We start from the raw sequence: 20,496 nt of genomic DNA, 5'->3' as shown, positions 1-20,496 counted from the left end.
TTTCAACTTCCCACTATTTTCCTTTCCATCAGAACTTAAGAGTTTCCTAATAAAATTTCTAGAGCAAAATCAGGCACTTAAGTTATTTACCCCTGACGGAATGATGGACCGCGCATGGATCTTTCTACGATCTGGCATGGCTTCTTTGAAGAAAAAAAAAAAACAGTGGCTTCTTTTATTTGTTTTTGTGGTTTGCTGCAGTGCGTGTTAGCCACGCATTTCTCTAGAGCAGTGGAGTGTTTTGCTTTACATCCTTCTCTTATGTAACTTTGAGTGCGTAAAGAAGCTTTGACACTTCTAATTCTAATAATCATGTTTTTATTGTGAACGACTTTTGGGCAGTGACGTTGACAAAGAATGACCTCAATTCTGATTTTTTAAAGAGTTCTTTTTAAATGTGGTGCTTTTAAAACACTACGAGGGGATAAAATGAGACCATACAGCAAACTCGAGACGACAATCTTAGGTTAAGAGGAAGCTTTAGCTCGGCCAAACTCTGACGCCGCCTATTCAAATACATGTAAAACACAGAAATGCTTTTCCAAGATAACCACTGGGCTGATTCAAATAAATTTGGTGCATTTGAGAAAGTGATATTCTAGTGACTGTTCAAAGCAAAATTTCGGTTAAGGGCCTGAATTTTTTAACAGTAATTTTAATAAATCGGTTAGCTTCAGAAAAATATCAGCACGAAATTTACAAACTTGTAGCTCTACACCATAAACAGATATCACAGAACTGCATTCGTTAGAGCATTCAAAGCAGACAAATTCGATATCTTAGGTGAATGTGTTACATTGTTTACATATTTTATGTGAATTTGTTACATTTTTTACAAGGATTCTTTTTTACAAGTCTTACTCACATATTAGTGGCATATATAGGAGCCATATATATCATATTTCTCCGCTTTAAATGTACTATTATATGCAGTTTACAAATTTGTCATATTTTTTTTTATGCTCAGTTAGAGAGCTGTAAACTTGATCGTTTTTTCTGACAACTTGTGATTTTCAGCAATTTCTGTTAAAAAATACGGCCTAAATCGAAGATTATGTTTCCAACAGTCACTGGAAGGAAATGCTTAGGTTACACTGATTTGAATATTAATGAGATGTTCCTGCTAGAAGCAGATGACCCTGTAAACTGTACGAGACACCACGAAACTACCTGTTCGAAGAGATGGGGACAGAGCGATGGACACAAAAGAAATTCCGGCAGAAGCCATCGAAGACGATCATCCAAATCCCAACAGCTAGAAAGCTGTTAGGACTGGCCGCATATCTCAAGTGGAAAAATATGTGGCCTAGCGGTTCCTCTCCTCACTTCTCTTATGTGCGTGACATCATTGCCTGTGCCAACCAATCAAGTGCTTCCCTCTTTTCTCTTCCTCTATGCATGCACTTCCTTCACCCACTCTCTACTGGCTCCTGCATTTTCCTCTCCACTCTTGTCACCCTCTACCATGTTAAATCCCTATCTGTCAATCACAAAACCGCGGGGAAGTAGCTAAAGTTAAATAGAAAAACATACACAGCCCAGACTGAAGTTATTTGTTTCACTTTATCTTTATCCCGCCATAGTGTTTTCAAGGCATCTACACACTGTACATATGTTATCTGTGTCACTCACTCTGTTCTGGCACCTTCATGCAGTTACCTCCTGGTGTCTGCTTGCTTGCTGGGTCATTCCTGCCCCTGTGTTTTCTTGCTACCACTCATGTCATTTGTTTCACAGCAGGTGGCAATACTAGCTCACCCTACTGGCTAAGGTTGATTAATAAGTCAAGCAAATGTTAAACTTCTGGCTTTAAAATTGCTGAAATTTCCTAAACTGCGAACTTGATTTCCAAGGTGGAAAGTAGCATAAAAAAGTAAAAAAAAGAAGGGCGAAAGAACAGAGCGCTACTTTCCATCATGGAAAGACATGAATTAGCCCAGCAAAGCATCTTTCACGATTTCAATATTCACCAAACATAAAAAATCGAGAAATTTCCCTGTGGCTTCCAGCACCGACGGGCACTACTACGAGATGGCACAAGAAAGCAGGTCACTGCAAGTGCGACTGCAGAGTAAGTACGCACATACAGTGCTCAGTGATTGAAGCCCGATACTCGAGACCGCACGACGGCCGGTGTTTTTTGTGCCACCGAAGGGAGAGCGGTGGGTGATCGACGGGGGACAAAATGCAGTCACAATTCGTCACAAAGGCTCTCAGTTTCATCGTGACCACAACCCATCAGCTCGGTGTCAGCACCCTTCGGCGGTGGGAAAACCGCCAGCAGCCGCATCATCGCGAGTATCGCATTTCAGTCACTGAGCACTGTACGCTCAAGACAGGACCATAGTCGAGACGGGACCACTTACGCATCGACATCCATCTGTGTGTCATCATCCCGCCAGTGGTATTTCTCCCCGAAGGTCTCGAATACCTTCAGGGACAGTCCGGTGAACTGTGCCGACGTCAACTCTGCATCTACAGCCCAAATGCAAACAGGTGGGCCAAGGGGAGAAAACGAGCCATTGTTCAACTGTGCCAAGACGTCATGCGAGCTTTCTGCAGTGCTCTCACAGTATCACAACAATCGCAGAGTGCAAAGCATTTAAATGAAGGTCCTAGACCGCTAAACACTAAAGAAAATACCAGCAAGCCTCAGAGCGCCCCAAATAATTTGTTATAATAGCTTTTCTACGGCCAGTTTGGCTTATGTTTCTACTGGGTCGTGACGTCACGATGCAAAAAGCGGCCACATGGAAGCAGTACATTTCAACGTTTTGACACTTGCTCCTGCTTGCTCGGCCATCTCCTATGCTGCTACCGATTGTAAAGGCCAATGCAGCAGCATAGCAGACGACCAAGCGAGTTGGAGGGACTGTCAAACCATCGCAGTGTCCTGCTCTTGCATGACCACATTGTGCATCATGACATCACAGCCCAGTCAGCTTCTGGGAAACAAAACAGAAACTGGCTGCGGAAAAACTATTATACGTTAAATAACTAAAGCCGCTGTGAGGCTTGCAAGTATATTTTATAAGATTTAGAGGTCCCGGGCCACCAGTTAACACAAAAAATGAAGTGTCGGAAATATCGCGTCAGTACACGTTTGAAAAGGGTACGAGGGGGCAAAAACTACATTGCTCTTGTTTCGTCCTGTTTTCTCGCAATCAGTGCAAGCACGACCTTCACGCGGACATAGGCCTACTAGCTCCTCTACAAGCCTTACTTCCTCGAAGGGCAGCCATTACTTTGTACACGAGTGTTATTGCATTCCGCTAAGTGCTGCTCTTACGTTCAGGATCCTGACCTACGGCCTTGTGCAGCAAAACGCCACAAACACTAAGCCACTGCAGCAGTTGGCTCACGCTCTGACCAAAGAATTCAATTTGAGGACCAAAAATGGAAACTACATGCACAATATATGATTTCAACTTGCTACACATGGCATGGTCTTCTTTCGAATAAAAGCCACTGCTTTCCACGCAACATGTACCGTCAAGCTCAAACGTTTACGGGACGCAGGATCTGCCATGAAGCTGAATTCTCGCGAAGCGTGGTCGCACAGCCTCAAATTAAATGTTCCAGCATGTAAGTAGCCTTCGCCACCTACAGAGTGATTCATTAAATTAGAAGTGTGATGCCTTAACAGTGCAGTAATTGACATTTACAGGGGAAACCGCATCCCTTAAACTTTTGTGGTTGACTGTACATGACAGGAAAGAAATGAAAACATCACAAAAGAAAGGCACAGCCAGGACAGGAAACAGCACAAGCACTCGCTAACAACCGATGTATTTTGGGAAGAAGTAAAAGGCGAGTTTGTGGCTTGCACATGTGCGGAAAACAAACACCACCAGGGATTAAAAAAAGAACTCGGCCCATTCCTTATCCTAACTAAGGACCTGGTCAATTATGCCTTTCCAGCAACCTATTCTCGACCTTCCTTACGTTATAAGATGTGTCACTAATGCAACTGCCGCCCCTTGGCTTGATGAAAAAAAAAGCCTCCAAAAGCTCCTGCTGGATAGTGCGCCTGCTTTCAATATCTTTATTTTATCACACAATCGTATACACTTCCAGCTTTCGAAGTGCAGAGCAGAATGTGCATATCCCTTCTTTTTCAGGGATGCCGCATGTTCTCCGGCCTAGTAATTGATGCACCTACAGGACTGACCTGGCACGAGACATGATATTTCGTAAACCATCACCTGTACGCACTCCACAAACAGCTCTACATGCTTTTTTCCACAGCCTCGCAATTTTTTCTTTCCTGGAATGCATGCACAGAGTTGTGCAAGTTTACACGGCGCAGTGAACACGACTGGCACATTGTGCCTGTTTGCAACTTTCTTAACATTACCCGACACATTATGCATGCGAGTTACTCCCTTTCTGGTCTGTTTCTGCGTTCTGTATTTTGCTTTAGTTTGCCATGTCGCCTTCCTTTTCAGTTTCTGAATTAGCGTTGCTTGTCTTGCCCCATATCCTTTTTTGAGCTTATTTTAATTTATTACGTAGCATGAACCAACCCACCAAACAAAACACATCTATACCTGACATATTGCATTTTCCAAGATTACTTAGGCATGGACGGTTCATGAATGAATTACATCAATTGAAGTAAACATTTAATGTTTGAGTTACATAGAATAGTAAGATTGCCTGTTTCAAGAAGTCAAAATGAATTTTATTGTGATAGCTGTTATATGGACACTCCAGGCGCATTTTTGCTGTCAGCGTGGCAGTGATGTTCCGAATAAAATCCAAGAGTGATGACACTGTTGCCGCGCACCATATGCTGTATGTGCGAGTGACAGCTTGCGAGGGCGAGCCGGCGATCGCAGCTGAATCTTGCGCATGCAAGGGAGGAAAGTGGGAAGGAAGCTCGCCATCTTCTGTCACGTGAAAGGCCGTGGGGGGATGGGAGGGAGGGAGGGGAGGCGGCGCTGTGCTCCCGCAGCAACTGCATATTTCGCGACCGGGCACAAGAGGAACTGATGACCGGGGCTCAATCTCGTGTGTGAAAGGTAGGAAAAGGGGGCAGCTTCTACTCCGCAAGCTACTACGTACTTTGCGGGCACACGCGCTGTATCTTGAAAGTGATCTGCAGACGGCTTATACCTTTGTGCGTGCTGTGAACTCGCCACTCAGTTGGCGTTGAAGCGATACACAGCACGAAGGTCGCTTCGCTCGCTGCTGCTGCCCCGCTTTTTCACTCCAGCGTTTTGACAGCAAGTGTCCGCGGTCATCGAGTGTGGTGTGTTCATGTTTGCTTGTGCGCGCTGCCACCATGTTTGTTAATTCAGTTAACAAGAAAATGCTTTCAAGTTTATAAGACTGATAACACTACTAGCCTTACTTCGTATAGCTGTCTACTAATTTGCTATCGCAATTGATGCTTCGCCCGAACTGCGACTTTTTGTTTTCATTTGTGAAACATGAGCCAAATTCTTCATTAACATCAGAATATTCACAAAGAAAATGGTCCTTAAGTTTTCATTAGAAATCCCACATTCAAAAGGTACAATAAATTACTTTTTCAACCTTACTACACTTGTCCTTTCCAGCTTAAAATATAAATATTTTAAACCAATTCTTTATTTTTGATAAAAGTTTTTTTTTTTTAATTGGCTGATTGGCTACAGATTATTATGCATGCTGCGCGCAACCCTTCACTCGAATCATTATTGGCCTGTACACGTGCTGCACTAACTTCAGCTGTCGCGTCTTTTACATAATGCTCTATCTATGGTAACAAAAGCTGAAACATGCCAAGTTTTATTTACAATATGAAGCAACACTCTTCAGTTCAGAAGCGTAACTGCCAGTAACATATTTAATTCCAAAAGCGTGTCAAGAGCCATATTTCACTTTTCCCACTCCCACAAGGTCCCACTTTTTTGCTCCTTTTTTTCTTGCACAGCACATTTTGCATTGCCGTGATGAATGTTCTTTGCCGAAGCTTGGCAGAATATAACATGGAAGACGAGCCTACGCGATTGCTTAAAGGCAAGTAAGTGTCGAAACATCTGGGCATGAAGAATGTGTGCGCAAACATTCTACAAATATCCACTAAATGGTTTTTTTTTTAATGAGACCACCGTTGATGATGATGACGATTTATTCACATCCCCTCTGAAACAGGGCGGTGACAAATAGTCACCTGGCCTGCTTGAGTTACTCAGGCATGCTATACATGATTTTCATTCTAGCATTCTTGTATACGTCTTTTTTTTTTTTTTCCACAAACCTTCTCTACCTTGTACTGCTACCTATGCCTGTAACGGATATGGTAGTATTCTGTGTCCCTGCTCTTGTTCCACCCTTGAGTGGACACCCCTAATGCCACCTATTGACATTTCAAAACTTGTCTAGTATAAATTTGTTGCAGCGCCACCTACAAATAGCTTCTTAGATTAACAATACCTCCACACCAATATGGTCCCCTTTCTTGAGCCTGGAGGTTTCCCGGCTTTGGCAGCCAACAGGTTAATGGAAACGCTTACTGACTTTAGGTTACCAAAATATATCAGTCCTCAAAGAATTTTACTAACACCATTCAAGTATCTTTTTTTTTTTATATTTCACCCATTCCATTTAGTTGAAAGAAGGCCTTGACTTTTAACTAGATCTATTTCAGCATTTTCTTTAGCTGTAGGATTTGGTAGTTATTTCTGCAGTTTAGATTGCTTCTTGATTTTATTAATAGGCATTCATCATAACATTCCTTTCATCTTATCAGTGGTGGCAAGATACTTTTACTTTGGTTTTATAAGTACAACAATCACAATCACTCCTAATAAGTGGCACCTCAAAACATGACGTCTATGATGGGTTTCCGGCTCCCGAATCCCTTTCGGCAGATACAGCCAGCAAAAGCATAGCCTTCGAGATCTGTTTCTTCTGTACAGAGAGAGCCATCACTGGGGGCGTGGATTTGGACAGCACCTACACAGCTAACGTGCTTATACACGTTAAATTATGGGGTTTATGTGCCAAAACCATGATCTGATTATGAGGCATGCCGTAGTGGGGGACTCCGGAAATTTGGACCACCTGGGGTTCTTTAACGTGCACCTAAATCTAAGTACACGGGTGTGCTTATACACGTATTCTCGTTCAATGATTGCAGTTTTCTCTCTCCTGTTATCATAATTCCAGTAATATCACCCACTGATGATGATGATGATGCCAAAATTTCTAGTTTTCCAAATGCACTAATGCATCGTTGAACTGAAGCCTTACACAAGGTATTTCTTCTCATCAAATGTGCCTACATTCTTCTATACTCCACAAGAGCTATACATTTTTTTTTTTTGGCCTCTCAGTTGCACAATTGTTTCTGAAACAAGAGGTCCTGCCACATAAATTTATTTAAACTTATTTGACGCATGCTATTTTCCTTGAGAGTCATTTGAGCTATGCATTGAAATGGCATACCTTGAACAAAGAACAATTTCAGGTACTCCATGAAGTGAGCCTTCGGAACTAAACTTTCGCAAGTGTTATTTAAAATGCTGTGCTAGCTATGCAAATGCTGTTTGCACAGAAGCTTTATGCTTTTTGGCAGATACTACTGTGCAGGAAAAATTATGGTGAGGCAGAATACGGTTTACTAAAGCTCATTTAACGATGCTAAGATTTTTTTCACAGTGCACACTTTGAAAACACGGAAGACAGAAACATCTTAATGCAAGTTCATGTTCTGAGAGAGTCATTCTTAAACTGGTGACACAGTGTGGCTAGTTGTATTCTGGAGCAAGAATGGTGGTGCCAACATGGGTAGACAAAGTTCATTGCATAGTCATCTCTGCTTTTCACCAGAAAACAATGTATACCTGCCAACCTGTGAATACCAAAATTTGTCAAAAAATTCTGTGCACATGACAAGGTAGAAGGAGGAAAAAGGTGACCACATACATTTTGTGAAAGTTAGCCCTGTGCACACACATTTTATGGAATACACGAGCACTTCATTATTGTTTACCTTTAGACAGCAGTGTACACGCAGCAGCGAACTTGCACAACAGCCGAGACTGGCAAATATAATACACTGTTTTTCGATCCCAGTGACAGTTGAGCAACCTTTCTGTTGTTGATTTTGCCTACTTAAGAAACTTGTCTGAATAAGTTTGCTCAAAGAAAGTACCGTTCTGTCATGTGGCATCTTGCGCTGCCACAGGAGGAAGGTACAGGTACCATGCCAATTTCTTTCTTCTAGTTTGCATTTTTTTCAATTTAGCACTGCCCCGTGCTTTGACGCCGTTAAAACTTTTTCGTGGACAGAATCTATTTTTCGTCAAACTTGATGCAACATTCCTAAGGTCGTAGAACGAATCCAAATTCATTAGCTTTATGAAATATTCGAGCGAGTCGGCAGGCACGATAACGACAACTGCTAACAGCCCTGCCTTGATTTCGAGTCTAAAATCAAGGCAATGTTGCAGCTCATGTTCATTGGTACACAGCTCTCACTGCGGAAAAATTTTTTGGGCTCAAGAGTGGTTCGGGGACCGTTGATTGTTTTTTGTTTGTCAAAAACAAGCTTAGCCTTTTAGTCAAAGAAAAGGTGTAGAAAGTGAGACAAAGTGGTGATTTGGGTGCGTGGGTTATGCATTACAAAGTGTGTTTTTTTTTTTTCATTTGGAGACGAGGACAATGTGCCTGTACCCCTTTCTCTTGTCCACGTCTTCTAACGCAAAAAAAAAAAAGAAACAATCTTGCCTGCACGTCAAGCATTCCTCTGACAATATTTTTGCCAGGCATTGTCGCTTCTAGTTTGTTGCACACTGCATGCGCATTGCAAAGGCCCAACCACATGCACATGGTTTTCGTGCAACGGCGACGAGCGACACGTTTTGCCATCACAGAGGGCAATCCGTCGCTGTCGCTTGTCCCGTCGCCAGTTTTCGGCCAGCCAGAAAATTTCGCTTGTTGCCCAGAAGTCCCTGCGGTGACTTCCACAGGGGATAGCGTGACTGCACAACAGCATGGCAGTAACCAGTAAGCCGCGAATCGCCCACTTCTATCTGAATTCGCTCTCGCAACTTGCACTCTGCCGTGACAGCAAAAAATAAATAGTAAAATCAGCCATAGTAAATCAGTCTCATCACAAGATGAGGCCAAAGTAGCGGCGTTGTCTTGTCGTTATTATTGACATGTTTGTTTCGATGCTGTTAGTCCTGAGGTGCCACCGAGAGCCGCAACAATGTTTCGCGTTTTGCTCACCAGATGACGCCCCACCATTTCGCGCATGCTATTAGAACAGAACGGATTTCCACTGGCGATGACGTGTCAAAGCTACATCTAATGCACACTTGGTCATCACGTTTGCCTCGTGGTACATTTGCGATTTCTTTACAGCCCCACGATTGTATTTATTTGGAGAGCAATGTAAATTTCTCAGTACTTTTTTTCGCAATGTTGCGTTCATGTGGTTGCTCCAGGCCGCAACGCGAGAGGCAGACCCTGTTGCATCGGTTGTCGCTGTCGCTTAAATATTGCGTGCATGTGGTTGCCGCATCAGACTTAGTGCACAGTGTTCAACAAACTGCATCACTCTGGTGTGTGCCTCTGCACCTATGTTCTGCCACATAATGCGAAAATAGCAACACAGAGTGACAAACTTTGGGTTAAGTATTTCAAAAACAAAGCCTTGTAAAAAAATCTAACGAAATAAACACATAATGATATGACTATCTTCAAGTTTCCTATGTAAACAAGCACTGTGAATGCAATATTAAACAAGTTAATAAATTTTAATTATTTACAAACTTTCCCGTGCTCATTATTCTCCATGCACAGTGTGTTAACAAGGGGACTAAGGTAGCTGTGGAAGCCATCCTTGCTTGCACAGCTGGCATAGCATTTTAAATAAAGTCAGTGGAACTTTACCTTTGAAGATCCCCATAGTGTACAAAGAATAGTCTCCTTCAAAAGAAGCCCCAGATGCATAATCATAATCACAAGTGCTAGAAGTGACATTGCCTGGCAAAATGACTGTCACAGGAATGTTTGACATACAGACAATACTTCTATCTTTCTAAACTATTTCTAACTTTATACTTTACTAAAAGGCAGAATTTGTTCCTGACAACCACAGAACTATGAAAGGTCGGCCAACCACTCTGAGCTCAAATATTTATTATACAATAGACTTCTGTTAATTTGACTCCAGTTAATTTGATTTTTTGGGTTAATCGATCGAGACCAAAGGTCCTGGCAGGTGCCCACATATTTCTATGGGCCCAACTTCAGTTACTTTGATTGCGGTATTGACCTTCTTCTTTATGGGGTTTTACGTGCCAAAACCAGTTCTCATTATGAGGCATACCGTAGTGGAGGGCTCCGGATTAATTTTGACCACACGGGGTTCTTTAACGTGCACTGCGACACAAGCACATGGCATTTTTGCATTTCCCTTCCATCGAAATGCGGCCGCCACGGCCAGGATTCGATCTCGTGATCTCGTGCTCAGCAGCGCAACGCTTTTGCTGACTGAGCCACCGAGGTGGGTAATATTGGCCTTCGGCAAATAATTCGAACTTTACTGATCAGCGTCGCCGCAACACAGCCGTGTCATGCAGTGAAGCATAACAAGAATGGAAAGGGGCCTCTGTCACGGGACATAGTACACGTTCCTTAATTATACATCACACGCATGCGCCGTCTCTGGCCACAATATGAGCACCTAAATGCTAAATAAGCATAATGGCAGCGATTCAGATCTGTTTCTGACATTTCTGTGGCAATGAGCCCTCGTTTCGCCCACTATGCGTGTCTCATGTATGAGGTCGTTTACGGGGCCTAGTATACCCCGTAAAAGTATTCCTTAATTATGCACACACGCAAGCGTCATGGACTTGAGAAGCAGAGAAAAACCATCTGTGTTTTAGGAAACCTAACGAAAGTGTTAAGATAAAAACTCCGAAAGTCAAGGGGGGGAGATTTAGGGACAACAAAATAGCAAGGGTGTACCTAAAACTATCAAGGCCTGCTAGTAAACTCATTAGGCGTCTCAGTGCTCATGTTGTGAATGGAGAATGTGCATTCGGCGCATGTGTGCGTTTAAATTAAGGAGCACGCGCTACGTCTCATAAATGTGGTACCTTCCCCCCGTATGCTTCACCACGTAATACGCTGTATCGTGGCGAAGCCAACTTCAAAGGCAAATACTGCCAAGTGAATAAATAGTCATGTTTCGGCGCTCTTTTCTGTCCTTTTGTATAATTCAACCTTCCAGATAATTCGGCCAGTTTCGTCAATCGTGTCAGGGTTGAATTAATGGAGGTCGACTGTTTAGTAACAGCTGCATATCAGTCTACAATGAACAGAAGCCACAAGAATTTCTCGAAATGATGCAACAGCAAAGTTACACGCGTTTGATGAATGACAGCGTGACTGCGGTGGTTTCTCACTCGCCTTTGCTACTCTCCCTCATGGGCATTCTTCCCTCTTCAATGGATCAGCCAGTCGTGAATGGTGGGTGCTAAGAGTGGCACAGAATCGATTGGAAGGCATCACTACGAAATTGCGGCCCAGGCTCTCATCACGTTGGCGCTCTTGTCTGTTGTCAATCGACACATTTACAGCTTTTACCATGGTGACATCACATGCACAGCGTCGCTGCCATCACAAAGTATGATAAAGGAGTGAAAAAGACCGCAGAGGAGCATGAAATTGTCTTCCAAATTTGTAACTTCCATGCTGCACGCAGCAATGCCATGTTTGGCGAAGATGACTGTCGCAGCATTCCGCAAATGCGCAATAGACGTCTTTATTTAAAATGCATAAATTTATAATCTCGAAATTAACTAAAATAGTGTTTTTGAAGCATACTTTATCAGCCTAAACTGACTCTGTATTCCTCTTTGTGTCCTTGTAACGTAACAGCAAAGAGCAACACTTAAACTCTTTAAACTGGTGAATATTCTTTTCAAATTTCATTTTCATTCATACGGATGTTAGATTCTTATTGGAGAAAGTGAAGGACAAACTTCCCTTTCACGAATTTCGCACCAAAACCTCAGCGCTGGCATGCCACTCTAACATCACGGATTTTAAAGCATTTTCTCGTATCTGGGCCAGAGCTCTCAACCCTGTCTAGGTTGAGTCTGGTTTGTTTAGAATCCAACGTAGCTATAGCTATACAGATGAGAGACCAACAAAACTGATGACATCATGGCAATCTGGTGGGGCAACTTCAGGGTGGTCCACCCTTTTTTTAGTTTTTGCATCTTTTCAGGTTTACCAAATAACATTTCGCTAATACACTGCTCAACGTGTTGCTATTGCAAAAGCATAATTTAATAATCCAGCTTAACTTAATGCTCCTATCTAGTGTCCCTTTGAATGAGCTTCCATTGCTTGCCGTGTGGTCCTTAGCTTGTTTATCGACTCTCTCACACGGCTCTGACGTCTGGCGTTCGGCTGCCCCACGTGACATGTGACGGAGGGGAGTAGGGGTTGGTAGTTTTTTACAGCTTGCGACGAAAATGGCTTGAGTGTTGCGATGCGAACGATACCGGGATAACTCAGGCGCAAGAGAGACTCGCAAGAGAGACTTGCTTCTCTCTTGCGCCTGATCTTCCTCTTTGGCTGTAGGATGTCGGCTTGCACAGATTGGAATTATCTAACGGAACTGACAGCTGCCCAGAATGTGTCACGAGTGGAAATAAATAGACCACGATTTATAGTTACACAATCAAGCATGCTCTTTGCAACTTAAGTAGGATTTGTAATTGTAAGTTGACACTAAAAGTAGTGAAAAACGGTACGTCGCGATAACTTGCGGTGATACTTTGGTACTACAGTATGGATGCGTTCACATTACTGTACACAAGTCGGTTGTTATTTAGCGCGCCATATTTAATGTTTAAAATTGCAGTCTTCATACTATATAGGATTATGTGTTTTATTCTAAGCACCATTACGAGCTAAAATAATTCCACACTAACGAGCGGCACTGCTTCCGCTGCAACGAGTAGACATGTGGCAAGCCGTGGCATCCCTCATTGCACGGCAGCCCACGACTGCATTTGTGCACCCACAAGTTTGCAAATGAGTACCCAGAGTTCTGCGGACTCCCAAGTGAGATACAAAATGACATCGACTAACTGTGCTGTAAATTGGTGCCAGCACTACATGAATAGCACAAATAGTGTAAAAACCATCACCTCAATTTCGAAATCTTAGCTTAGTTTAGCTAAAAGAAAGCCTTGATTTGTATATGACTAATGCAGTTGGGCAGGAAACCACGAAAGCCCATAGCTATTACTGTGGAAATAATTGAACACTTCAGAAAACATGAACTGTAGAGGACATCGGCTTGATAAACAATAAACAGCTAGGACTGCACTAGCCTGCTTCATGCTGGTGTACAACCGCTATCACGTTCACCAATCACTGTTTCCAGCATGTTTCCAGCGTACAACTTCATAATTACGATCGCGACAGCAGATAAAAAAAGTTTCTTTTTTCCACGGCATTTTCAGCATTACCACTTTAGTTTAGCTCACACTGACTGGTGAGTTTTTCGTTGCACTAAAAAAAATGGGTAGCATAACAATTGGCTGTCAGTCTTTTTAAATTCAAAGGCTTTATGTGCCAAAACCACGACCTGATTATGAGGCATGCCACAGTGGGGGACTCTGGATTAATTTTAAACACCAGGGTTTCCTTAATGTGCACCTAAGTCTGAAGTAGACAAACATCTTCGCTTTTTGCCATTGAAATGCGGCTGGTGCAGCTGGAATCAAACCTGCGACATCGAGTTCAGTAGCGTTATGCCACTACCACCAAGTTACCACGGTGGGTTCCGATCGCACACTTGTCAGCGCCCTTCACGACCTAACCCGTATGACTTTGGAGCGTTACACTGGCATGGGCAAATGCGATCGCTTGGCCACACTTCCATTTGCTGGACCGCACGCACAAAAAGTCAGTGTCAGACAGTTGGACAGCATTATCTGCTCAGTAACCTGCAGTGTTAAGTTGAACTTCCTTGATTTTTCAACATAGGTCAGCATGCTCACTGACAAGTACACTGACTCATACTTGTTCCACACGTATTTCACAGGAGTGAGCTTTAGTGAATGAAAAAGAGTGTGAGCGGACATGGGCATGAACGGGAGAGAGCGCCGGTGAGCATGAGTGAACGTGAGAGAGAACAAGAGTGCCGGTCAACGCGAGTACAAATGAAAGTGACGTTGACTTGGAGTGGACGTGACTGATTGTTCGTGAGCGTGAGTGGACATGTGTATGTACGCACGAGTGAGTGTCGAGTGTGAGTAGCCGTGAGTAGTAACATACACATGAATACACATTGAGCGCAAGCGAGCACGTGGACTGTGAAAATATTGATAAGTATCGGCCAATTCGGTCTACCTATGTTCTTCAGCATGTCTCAATGAAGTACCTAACTACGTATGATGTAGTGAAGAGCACCTCTCAACGGCTGGCCCACTACTTCACGTACCTACCCTCCACCCTTATGTCCAATGAGCCATCCTTAGCGAATAAAGCCTGATCCTCATCATCGCAGAGCCCCTGGTCTGTGCACGTTTGCTCAGGAGAGTAAAATAATTCATATCATAAACTGAGTATCGGAATTTCGGAACAGACGTAAAAAAGTTGCAGTTTTGCCCAAAAGACCAAGCATTGATGGCAGTAGCCATGTGTTAGACAACTACACTAAGTAAGGTTCGTAGTTTTATCAGCTGTATAAATTGCAGTAAACATTTGCTAAGTAATTAAATGAACAAACCTGGTGTCATGCACGCACAGGCAAACAAGAACAGATCTCGCTCAATGACTGCGAACACTCGCCGTCACAACACTGGCGTGGTGAAGAACGCCGGCCTCTGGAAGCAATTGCTTCAGGCTGCTTCTCCCTTCAACGTGTGCCCAACACTTGAGATTACGTAACCTCCATCACTAGGCGCGCAGGAGGACAGCACATGTGAAATGATCAGCCATCTTCCCTCACCCAACGCTTGCACCTGCCACAGATTAGCATTAATTACCAATTTGTTTCGAGATGCCTGATAATTTGGCCATCTTTGCGGCACCGCCACATACCCCACAGAGTCACTGTACAAGGACATGTGAAATTTCAGATGCTGAAATTCTTCGCCGTCCGATTTCTGGACTTCTTGCCGTGACCGCAGGGCCGAAATGACATTAAAAAAAGCCACCACTGCCACCATTTTCATTATTTCACAGCCTCAAACTAGCACTCTGGCATGCAGATCTGCTGGCAGCCATAGCCACCATGGCCACTGTAACCATTTGTGTTAGGCCAGATGGTGTTTTGTACATGGTCGTGTGATCATTTTGTGCTCACTGGCCAAAACACCATCTGGCCATTTGTGTTAGGCCAGATGGTGTTTCGTATGTGGTGGTGATCATTTTGTGCTGTCATGCACCTTGCAACACTAGGCTTAGCTGCTACGACATTCGATAGCAAGCTTCCTGCTGTTCGGTGCTGTTTTTCATTGAAAGGGTTCGCTGCATTCAGCAATGGCGCTGACCCCGCCTTCACCATCCTCATCAAAGGCTTCAAAGCGTGGAAAGCGCAGCAAGAGTCTAACAAACATGCCATAATGACAACTCTCAGAAGTCAGCTTCACCGCAATACAGTGATGCTACACGGTCAAACATATGCAATGTATTGCGGTGAAGCATACCAAGATTGAAAAGGGGCTGCTGAGTGTGTTCCTCAACTATACGGTCAAACCTCGATACACCGAACCTCAGTTTAACGAAATTCGCGATGTAACAAACTATTTTTATTTCCCGATCTTAGTTCCACTGAATTAACGAAATTCGCGATATAACAAAGTTTTTCGCTGCAAGTACAACTTCGTTATATCGAGGTTCAACTGTATACGTTGGCACCCGCCGTCTGCTGTCACACTACGAGCACCGAGATGCCTAATAAGTGTACTGGCAGGACTTCAGAGTTATTTTGTACATGGCTGTGACGATTTGAGCCCTTGAGGACTTGATTCGTTCTTTTTAGACTGCCCAATTTTTCGTACGTTTTTCGCAGTCCCTAGGGAGCCTGAAAAATTTGACATTGACTGCCCCTCCGAGATGCAGGGCACAGATGGCTATGCACAGCTACGGCCGAGGTAGAGCAGGAGACGCACGATCACCTGCCCGTGGTGTGATACATTTCGGCAGCGTTGAGCTGCCAAGATTTTGATTCAGTGGCCCCTATTAATTTCGACGAACTTATTCTTCAACCTGCACACAAAGCCCAGTGGGCAAATGCTTTTTGCGTGCCGCCCCGCCCTCAGAATGTGGCTGCCCTGGCCAAGGAATTGCACCTCCGACCTCATGCTCGGCAGCTGAACACTGAAGCCACTGAGGCTCCACAGTGGATAAGCCGTAAGGAACTGTCACTGCAAGAACTAAGTGGAGCAACAGCTACTGCTATCATGGCAGTGAGGTGGCGGCACTTATTCAAGGGAGGAAAGCAGAGAGGAAGCGCACCGTCTTAGGAGCAACACCAGCAGAGCCAAGGGACCACTTCACTTTCAGTGGTGGTCTTGCACATTCTGTAAAGGATTTACCGAAGTCACGCGCCATAATCGGTGATGTTGCAGGCAGTGCATTCTACGCAGAGGCGTTTATGCATGTGACCTTGATCGTCCGGGGAAAGCAGGGGCTCTTTCAAGAGGAATGGCACACAGGCTTTCCTTCGACATTTGACTGTTTTCGCGCCGTTGTATGCTTAGATATTTTGCAAGATCGTTTGTTAGCACGTAATCTACACACCAAGCTTGTCTGTTTGCAATGCCCAAACCTGGTGAAGGGCCCTTTAAGCTTTAGTTTAAATTTTTGTGCAACTTGCACATCTCCCATTTATCTTGACAAGACTTGACGAGACAGCTCACATCGAGCGGTAGCCGTTGGAGTCCCGAGGTGGCACGGTGTCCGTGGCACGATTTCGCCGCACGACCAGACTGGAGAGGCACGTGGACTCGTGACGACCAAGCGCCTCGAGTCCGGCCACGAGTGACGCCCGCGTACCTCTCCAGTCCGGCCGTGCTCGCCGTTGGTGCATTCCTACGCTATACGACAGATGGCAGCACAGGACATCAAAAACCGGCCGAACGCGACCCCGATAACTTTATCAGCATGGTGTCCCGTGGGCCTGGTATCGGCAGTGCTCGGTACGTTTCGCGGGCATCGCAGGTGCACGCTCCTTTTGTTTGGTGTCAGTTGTTTGACAGCCCTAACGAAGTGATGAGTTCGAAGAGGTCTGCCTACAGCTTGAAGTTCAAGCAAACTGCAATCGCGTTTGCCGAAGACAATGGCAACCACAGTGCCACCACGGAATTTGGCGTGGGCCGAGCCTGCATCATCACGTGGAGGAAGCAGTGGGGCCAGTTTATTAGGGGCACCCCAACGCGTAAGAAGTTCACGGGACCGCACAAGAGCCGACATCCGCAAACAGAAGAAGAAGTATATGAGTTCGTTCGCAGTGAACAATGCAGGGGCTTCACTGTCCCTGCCGATGCAATCCAAATGAAAGCGTTGGAGATCGCAACAAGAATGGATATTCCCCGCACGGTGTTGCGTGCCAGCCGGGGCTGGGTGGAGCGTACGATGAGAAGAAACTGATTTTCTTTGAGACGCCGGACAACAATCTGCCAGAAGCTGCCAGCCGATTTTTAAGAAAAACTTATTGCTTTTCAGCGGTATGTGATGAAGCTCCGCAGGGAACACTGCTACGAGCTCGGCCAGATCGGCAACGCCGATGAGGCGCCGGTGTATTTTGACATGCCGAGGGCATGCACAGTTAATGAAGTGGGAGCCCGAGAAGTGAAGGAGAGGACAACAGAGTACGAGAAGCAGCGTGTCACTGTGATGCTCTGGAAAACAGCTGACGGCCAAAAGCTTCCGCCATACATCATCCTCAAAAGTAAAAACATGCCAAAAAATTATTTTCCAAAGGTGTCATCGTAAGATTCCAGGAAAAAGGGTGGATGACAGCCGATCTGATGTCAGAAGGATTCGAGTCGTGTGGCAGCAGCGCCCGGGAGCATTGCTTGGCAGACCTGCAGGCACGCGGTCTATGTTTCTGTTGGACACGTTTCACGGCCATCTAACCCCGGAGGTAAAGACCAAGCTTCGAAACAGCAATTGTGACTTGGTTGTGATTCCGGGCGGCATGACACCAGTGCCACAACCCCTTGACGTTTCAGTCAACAAACCTTTCAAAGTCAATCTGCGACAGGAGTACGAAGAGTGGGTGCGGAACCCTGGCCGGAAGAAGACGCCAATGGGAAAGCTGTAGAAAGCGTCCCCGTCAACCATCACAAGGTGGATTTCGGACGAGTGGAAGCAGGTCCAAGTCGACATTGTGGTCAAATCATTTAAGAAGTGTTCTATCACAAACCACTTCGACAGAACGGAAAACAACCTGTTGTGGGATACTGAGAGCAGCAGTTCAAGCGGTGCGACGAACTCGAGTGGCAGTGAGAGTGACTGAGTATTCGACAGAAGCGGTGGCTTCATTGCCTGCACCTATTTTTCGTTTGAATGTTTGCCAAATAAAATTTTATTTCTCACGCCCATCTCGTCGTGATGTCGCAATGAAAAGAAGGGGGGGGGGGGGGTCATTTTAGATTTTTCGAATCTAAGCACACCACCCCCCCCCCTCACTTTGGGCATCGCGATCGTGAAAAAATAGGGGCTGCTTAGAATCAAGTAAATACGGTATTTATGATGACACTGTCTATACAACACTGTAATCACTTTAGCTCACAGGATGCACAGCCTGTTGTTTTGCAGCCTTGTCACCAAGGCGTAAACTTCTACATTTTGATGTAGAAGCCTGTAGAGTCTCATGATGATGTGATGATTTCTATTGGCATCCCCTTTGAAACAGAGCAGTCACAAATAGCCACCTAGCCTGCTTGAGCTAATCAGGTAATCTATACATGCTTTTCAGTCTAGTATTGTGTCTGCATCTCCTTAACCTTTTTATTGCGATATGGACACCCCAGGTGCATTTATGCCGTTGGTGTCGCCGCGGCCCGTGAGGTTCCGTATAAAGTTCAAGGTGATAAAATTGTTGCCGCGCACCGTATGCTGTATGTGAGAGTGAAAGCGTGCGAGGGTGAGCCGGATATCATGGCTCAATCTCGCACACGCAAGGGAGGAAAGTGGGAAGGAAGCGCGCCGTGTTCCAACGCACGCAACCCTCTGGGGGAAAGGGGGGGAGGAAGCGTGTTCTACTCTGGACCACTGCATCGGGGACACAGACCGCCATGCGCTGTGTTTTTGCGGCTTAGTTCACGTTGAAGCGAGATGCAGAACGAAGGTCAATCGGCTCGCTGCTGCTGTCGTGCTTACTCACTCCATCTCTGATAGCAAGTTTCCACGGTCATCGAGTGAGATGTGATCAGGTTTGCTTGTGTGCACGTAACACCATGCTTGTTCATTGAGTTAGTATGCCCATGTTTACAAGTTTATACAGCTGATAAAACTACTATCCTTACTTCGTATAGCAGTCCACTAATTTGCTATCGCAATCGATGCTTTGCCTTTCAGGCGAAACTTCATTTTTTTTTGTCTTCCTTAATTAAAGTTTATATATCTAACTTGTACCGTTGCCTATGCATGTAACACACCAGGTCCTAACGATCTCTTCCCTGATTTATTTCCACCAATACTCTAAGGGTCTCTTGCTTATCTCGACTGCTCACTGGTCAAAGTTTCCATCAGCTGTTAATTCAGCACTTCTGGAAGGCGTAGGTTATCTATAGTTCATGCTGGGTGAATGCTTTCGCATTCTATTAGGATGTACTCAGTGGTGTCCGGATTTTTTTTGCTCCAGCAGACACATGCCTCATCTTATTGTGAATATTTGCTCCGGTATGTTTTTGTCCTTAGGCAACCAGCTAGGGCCTCAAATAGCAAGACCCATCCATTTGTGTTATGCACACACAGCCATAAGAAGCCAAGAGCTCATAGCTATCCATCGCTCATACAGGTAAGATGAGTGCACTTATCCAGGCTAATTTTGATTTCAAGACTTTTAGCATTCGCCGACACTTCAGGGCACAAGTGCTTCTGGAAAGATTAATGAGTGTGAACTAAAGACAAAGACAGGGTTGGAAGCATGCAGATGGGACAAACATTCATGCGGCCTATGTGTTTCTAATCCCGTCTTCATTTCGTACTCGTTAATCTCTACAGATATGAACCAACTAGGCCTGCAAGGAGCAATCTTATGTGCTTCTGGACTCCACCACCAACACAATGCGGCCCCTAATGGATCGGAACAGAGGCCTCAAATTTCTTCAGAAAGATAAGACTTCAAAGGGAGCAAGAAAGGTTAGCCCGACCTCAAATTTGGCATGTTATTGCACTTTATCCCAGTGCAAGGTGAGAATAGAAAAAAGACGTGAATAAGAAAGTTTACCAGTAAGCTTTGGGTAGCATTTCTCACTGTTAACTAGACCTTTAATACAGAAATGTAAG

At 44.6% G+C, this 20,496-nt stretch overlaps 1 protein-coding gene across 4 annotated transcripts in view; it reads right to left on the bottom strand.

Annotated features, from left to right (window-relative positions):
* Positions 1 to 20,496, bottom strand: part of LOC119464065 (TBC1 domain family member 15) — a 76,015-nt gene that overhangs the window by 38,772 nt on the left and 16,747 nt on the right. Inside the window, exon 6 of one of the 4 annotated variants that reach the window (XM_037724886.2) lies at positions 2,367 to 2,475. The exons of the other annotated variants lie outside the window; for them this stretch is intronic. Coding sequence (XP_037580814.1) covers positions 2,367 to 2,475 — 109 coding nt within the window. The remainder of the gene's footprint in view (positions 1 to 2,366; positions 2,476 to 20,496) is intronic. 4 annotated transcript variants of the gene reach the window in all.

The sequence above is a fragment of the Dermacentor silvarum genome, chromosome 9 (assembly GCF_013339745.2).
Source record: "Dermacentor silvarum isolate Dsil-2018 chromosome 9, BIME_Dsil_1.4, whole genome shotgun sequence".
In the NCBI taxonomy this organism is placed as follows: domain Eukaryota; kingdom Metazoa; phylum Arthropoda; class Arachnida; order Ixodida; family Ixodidae; genus Dermacentor; species Dermacentor silvarum.
The sequence above is the reverse complement of the archived record's forward strand: the minus strand, read 5'-3'. Positions and strand labels throughout refer to the sequence as shown.